The sequence below is a fragment of the Helianthus annuus genome, chromosome 15 (assembly GCF_002127325.2).
Source record: "Helianthus annuus cultivar XRQ/B chromosome 15, HanXRQr2.0-SUNRISE, whole genome shotgun sequence".
Taxonomy (NCBI): Eukaryota; Viridiplantae; Streptophyta; class Magnoliopsida; order Asterales; family Asteraceae; genus Helianthus; species Helianthus annuus.
The window spans coordinates 113,990,899-113,996,956 of record NC_035447.2 but is presented as its reverse complement, the minus strand read 5'-3'; the positions used below and the strand labels follow the sequence as shown (position 1 = coordinate 113,996,956).

General features: G+C 38.4%; 1 protein-coding gene across 1 annotated transcript; it reads right to left on the bottom strand.

The window, feature by feature from the left end:
• Window positions 1-31: 31 nt before the first annotated feature.
• LOC110914059 lies at window positions 32-4,771 on the bottom strand. Its single transcript, XM_022158876.1, has 3 exons — window positions 3,503-4,771; window positions 2,685-3,329; window positions 32-109 (listed from the first exon to the last, which is right to left on the bottom strand). The coding sequence occupies exons 1-3, from the start codon at window positions 4,769-4,771 to the stop codon at window positions 32-34; spliced, it is 1,992 nt and encodes a 663-aa protein (XP_022014568.1).
• Window positions 4,772-6,058: the final 1,287 nt, after the last annotated feature.

Sequence of the window (6,058 nt, the reverse complement as noted above, 5' to 3'; positions counted from 1 at the left end):
ACCATTTCCATTCATCATCACACTCCCTCACTCACTCTCTCCCTCCTCTTTCTCGGCTCACTACCACCGCCAACACCAACACCATACAACCACCATCATCCTCCATTTTCTAGTTTCATTCAAGCTTGTAAGGTGATACAAGAAGGCTTGCTACTTGTGGGGCATCAAGGGAGCTTTGTTCTTGCTTGTTCCACATCTTTTTCTCATCATCTTCATCACTAGTTTCTACCCTAGCCTTGTGCTAGTATTAAGTTACTTGTACACCCTTGTTCATCTTGTTGTTGTGATCAAAAGTTGTAGTATGTTCATTGTGTTTAAATCACAAGAAACAAGAACACTAAAAAGATTTAACATGAAGTTCTACATAAAAGATGGAAGTAAAGTTACTAGTTTGATGTTGATTATGAGTATGTTGTTAATGTTATGTTGATTCTTGGTTATAGAAGATTAATCACCATAAAAGTCTTGTTAAATAAATTTAGAAGTATGATTTAACAAGAATAGGAAGTGGTTATGTATTACATAAATAACCACCTCCTAGTTTAGTCATGAACTTGAATAAAAATAGATTTTTCTAAAATATAAATGAACTAGTAGATTGGTGATCATGGTGATTCAAGTCTTACAAGGAACTTTTCTAAATAAACCAAGTAAAAGAATCGGTTTTTGGAAAAATTATAACTTTACAAAAACTTACATTGTTTTTATAAATAAAATAAATGTAAAAACATTTATTTACAAGAAGAGTTCAAGAAGCTAAATTTTGTAAATATTATTTATAAGTTGTGAAAACGTAACTCGTTTAAGAAAGTGATTTTTAACGAAATAAATACACTTTGGAAGGTAACTAAGCCTACTAAAAGCTTCACTAAGTTACTACGCATTTTTGGGAAATATCAAGTTCATGAATATTATGTAACCAGTATATTTTTGCTCTTGGTGATGTAAAGTTGTTTAAAGGATTGTTTGTTGATTGATTTTGAAAAGAAAATGATACGCTAGTAAGCGTGGACACCTCCATTTACAAAGGAAACTCTGGCGAAATTTTCTAAAAATCCCAAGACTTAGAAAATTATTTTCTAACAAGTATTTACAAACTGTGTTAACTTTGTTTTTCGGAAGTAAACTTCGCCATAAGTTTTATTACAAAACTCCAAAATATCGGAGGTGAGTTTTCGAAAATAAAAGCGAGTAAATATATATTTTAAATATATATTTCATGTTAACACGCTTGTGTGATTATTTGTATTTTTGGAAAAATATATATATTTTGGGACATGTTATTATATTTTTCTAAAGTGGGACTTAGGAATGTATAATGTCAGTACTTTAATCGCAAAATACATGTATAAATACCCCCATACTTGGGAAGGATTCGGATACAAAATAGTTGCCTAACTATTATTCCAAAACCCTAAAACGAAACTTAGGTAAAATAATTATTATTATTTTAACAAGAAATTAAGACTTGGAATAATGACAAGATAACGTAACTCAAACCCGTAAATACAAAGGCAAGGCACGACCCGTTCGTCTAATAAACATTAGTATATTGTAGGGGGTCGTATTTGCTGACGAGACCGGAGATTTGAGTATGATACAGGAGACGCACTTCAGTGAGTTCATGTCCCCCCTTTTCTTTTAACTGTTTTCAGTTTTATACTTCGGGGGTTAAATACATGTTACAATTTACAGACACTTTTATAAATGGTATGGTTAGCTTAAGGAGGGTTTAGACGCTTAGATCATGTGAAAGGTGGGTACAACACTTAAGGCCATTAATCCTCGTTGTTAGGACCGAGGGACATGAGTGATAGATCTATTTGGGTGTAGCGAGCCCACACCCATGAGGCCGGGGAGGCCCATAGTGGTGACTGTGTCTTACAACCCGAGGCCCGGTACAAATTTGCTAGGTTTGAGTACTTCCTGCACCGTTTCACACATACCAGTGGCTTTGCAACCCATTGGTGATCTCTTATTTTTCCTTAATTGCTACATACCAAGGTTTTTCATACATACAGACACATTTCACAGGTTTATACAGACTCACATACACATGAACTCGCTCAAGTTTTCTTGATTTTTCAAACTACATGTATTTCAGGAAACTAAGGGATCTGGCAAGTGTCTGCATGCATGTTAAGCTGCGTTGAATAAAGATGTCATCCGGGGTAGTTGGTTTAGGAGGTGTAATCCCTTGTCTGGACGGGTTACATGTCTTTAAACCATGTTTTTATTTCATGCCTTTTGTTGTGTCTGGCAAACATGTTTTAAACAAGTATGGTTTGTAACTTATCGTAAGTGTCGCCATTTTCCAACAATGATGTTGTGGTAGTATTTGACTTAATGAATGGATGAACATCTTATGTTTTAAATCATGTAATGTTGTTGTGATTGTTGCTATGGTATTAAGAAGTCACACCAAATTAACTCACGCTTCCGCAAAAGCCAGGGTGTGGCACATAGTCCTTCACTACTTCTAACCAACGCTTCTGCCTCATATTTAACTCCTTCTGATCGAAGAAGTACTTTAAACTTTTATGGTCAGTGAAAATAGTACATTTCACGCCATACAAGTAATGCCTCCAGATCTTTAAGGCGAAGACTACGGCTGCCAGCTCGAGATCATGGGTCGGGTATTTTGTTTCGTGCAGCTTAAGCTGTCTTGAGGCATACACAATTACCCTTCCCCTTTGCATTAGCACGCACCCAAGGCCTAGGTGTGATGCATCTGAATACACTACTATATCATCCGTTCCATCTTGTAAAGTCAACACCGGTGCACAGGTTAACTTTTCCTTTAATATCCGAAATGCCTTTTCCTGATCGTCTTCCCAGAGGAATTTCTCGTTCTTACGGGTTAACTTGGTCAAAGGCGATGCAATCTTGGAGAAATCCTGAATCAATCTCTGATAGTAACCTGCCAATCCCAAGAAACTTCTAATTTCGGATGGATTCCTTGGAGGGTTCCAATTTGATACTGCGTCCACCTTCGATGGATCCACCAATATTCCTTCGGCACTTATGACGTGCCCTAAGAATTGCACCTCTCGTAACCAGAAGGCGCATTTCGAGAATTTAGCATATAATTTTTCCCGCCTTAGTATCTTTAACACTTCCCGTAGATGGTTAGCATGATCCGCCTCGTTTCTTGAATAAACGAGGATGTCGTCGATAAAAACTGTCACCGACCTATCGAGCATCGGCTTGCATACCCGGTTCATGAGCTCCATGAAAGCCGCAGGTGCATTTGTTAACCCGAAGGACATCATGAGGAATTCGTAATGTCCGTATCGCGTACGGAATGCCGTCTTTGGTACATCATCCTCCTTTACCCTCAGATGGTAACTCGATCTCAAATGGATTTTTGAAAACCAGCTAGCGCCTTGTAACTGATCGAACAGGTCGTCGATCCTCAGGAGGGGTATCGATTCTTTACCATGAGTTTATTTAACTCCCGGTAATCAATACACATCCGCATGCTCCCGTCCTTCTTCTTTACAAATAGCACCGGCGCTCCCCAAGGTGATACGCTAGGCTGGATGAATCCCTTATCGAGTAAATCTTGTAACATGAATATTAGTTCTTGCAATTCCGACGGTGCCAGTCTATATGGTGCTTTATCAACTGGTTTAGCACCCGGAATCAGTTCAATCCCGAACCCTATTTCACGCTCTGGCGGCATTCCCGGTGGATCCTCAGGAAAAACATCTTCAAATTCACGCATCACTGGTACGTCTTCAATCCTTGGCATTTCTTTCTCCACATCACGTACGTAAGTCAAATATGCCTTACATCCGTGTAGTATAAATTTGCGGGATTCTATCATCGAGCACACCATGGGATTACAAGCCTTTTCCCCATAGATGATGACACGCTTTCCGCTTGGAGACATTAAGTGTATCTCTTTACGTAAGCATATCACCTTAGCGTGGTAGCGGGATAACCAGTCCATTCCAACTACCACTTGAAATTCACCCATGGACATGGGTATTAGATCAATGGAGTATTCCTCACCATCGATATTCAGTTTGCATTCCCGACATACATCACAAACAATGAAACTTTTGTTATTACCTACTTCTACTTCCATTGGCATAGGTAATTTGGTTAATGTAAACAAAGGGTTTTGAATGAATCTATGAGAAACAAAAGACTTATTCGCACCCATATCAAATAGAGCACGTGCAAGCACAGAATTTACAGTAAATATACCTGTAACCACGTCAGGTTCCATTTTTGCTTCAGCAGCAGTGATTTGGAACGACCTTGCCTTTGACTTCGGGGTTTCATTCTTGGAGTCAGCACCCTCTTTCTTTCCCGTCAGTTCCGGACATTCTGACTTTTTATGACCCGGCTGATAACATTTATAGCACACCGTCACTTTGTCTGGACAGTTTGAAACCCCATGCCCTGTCTTGCCACATGCAACGCAAGGTTTGTTCTTAAAATAACATTCGCTTTTATGGGCCCGTCCACATATCTTACAACTCGGGGAACCTCCTTTCGCATTTCCCTTCTTCGAAGATTCAGCTACCTTCGACTTCTTTGTGGGACTCAGGTTTTCATCCAAGGCCCTTCTCTCACCTCTTTCAACTTGCCTTTTTAATTCAATCTTGCGCTCCCACGCCGCATTGATTATATCGGTGAGGCTTTCGTAATGTGAGGGAGTCATAAACTCCCTATATTCGGCCCTAAGCATGGTATGATAGTAATAAATTTTTTGTTCTTCGGTTTTGACCAACTCACCACAAAACTTGAGTTTATCCATAAATGTCCCCGTAATTTTATTAACGGTTTCACCCTTTTGCCTCAATTACATGAATTCTTCTTTTATCTTATTGATTACCGCCTTGGGGCTATGATGTTTGAGAAATGGTGTTTTAAAATCTTCCCAAATCATCGCCCTCGTTGCTTCAACACCCCTTTCATTTCTGAGGTTGTCCCACCAATCCTTGGCTTGGCCTCTAAGTTTTCCAGTTCCGTAAGCCACGAAGTCGCTTGCATCATAATGTGTTCGTTCAAAAACACCCTCGATATCGCTTATCCACCTTTGACAAGCAATTGGATCCACCTCTCCGTTGAAGATCGGGGGTTTACACGCCATAAACTTGTTATAAGAACAACCTTTCTTTTCTTTGGCCTTACCTCTATCATTGGTAAGGTCTTCTCTTAATTCGCCCATCTTTTCCTCCATAGTCGAAAGTAATGTATTTTGTAGCCTTTCCATGAATCTTGGTAGGATAGCTTCAATTGCCCTTCCGACTTCCTCGGAAATCTTTTCTTTCAACTCGTCGGTAGTGAGGGATATGATATTGTCACTAGCACCTCCCGACATCTTCTTACTGAAATGTTAAAATAATTTGATAAATAATTTGTTCAATCATTCTCATATCTTTACATGAGAATTCATACTCAGTATTTGGCCAAGTATACAACTTGCCTTAACCGTTTATGCTAAGTGTACTTCCCGGGTTCGAGTATGTTATTATACTCCTCCCATACACATTAAGTAACTATTCCTTCTAGTCTTTTAGTTTAGAATTTACTTCAAATAAATTCTTACCAGATGTTGATCAAGCCTTGAACCGAACACATTTATCTCTAACCTTAGCTCTGATTACCAACTTGTAACACTCTACTTTTAGAAATATAAATTCTTACCGACAAGATAAGAATATTCATTATAAACGTCAAGCCAAACATTTACATAACCTTAGTTTAGCAATTACTAGATTAACTAACATTCAAAAACAACAATAGGATACATAAATATTCCTTTAATTACATAAGTTTTACTAATGACAAGTGTTAACAAAAGTAGCGGCAAGTGATCTTGAATGTGTTCGGTTCAAGCATTGACTTGACCATCATCCACGTACTTGAATTACCTAAAAGCTGAAAATTTTAACAAACATTAGTATTACGGTTCTTAGAAATTGGCATAAACGAAACTACACTCGAAAACGAATCCGAATAACTAAAATATACCAAACTTATCAAAAGTGACTGGGCACTACCATAGCTTACGGTAGCCACCGTAAGCTACGGTAGCCAC

Excerpts from the sequence above, each read along its gene's own strand:
- LOC110914059 (XM_022158876.1), bottom strand. The coding sequence starts at position 4,771 with ATGGATAAACTCAAGTTTTGTGGTGAGTTGGTCAAAACCGAAGAACAA. Across the intron at positions 3,330-3,502 it reads GGGGAGCGCCGGTGCTATTT|GAGGATGATGTACCAAAGAC; the intron begins GTAAAGAAGAAG and ends CTGAGGGTAAAG. Across the intron at positions 110-2,684 it reads TGCTAATGCAAAGGGGAAGG|AAAATGGAGGATGATGGTGG; the intron begins GTAATTGTGTAT and ends GAATGAAACTAG.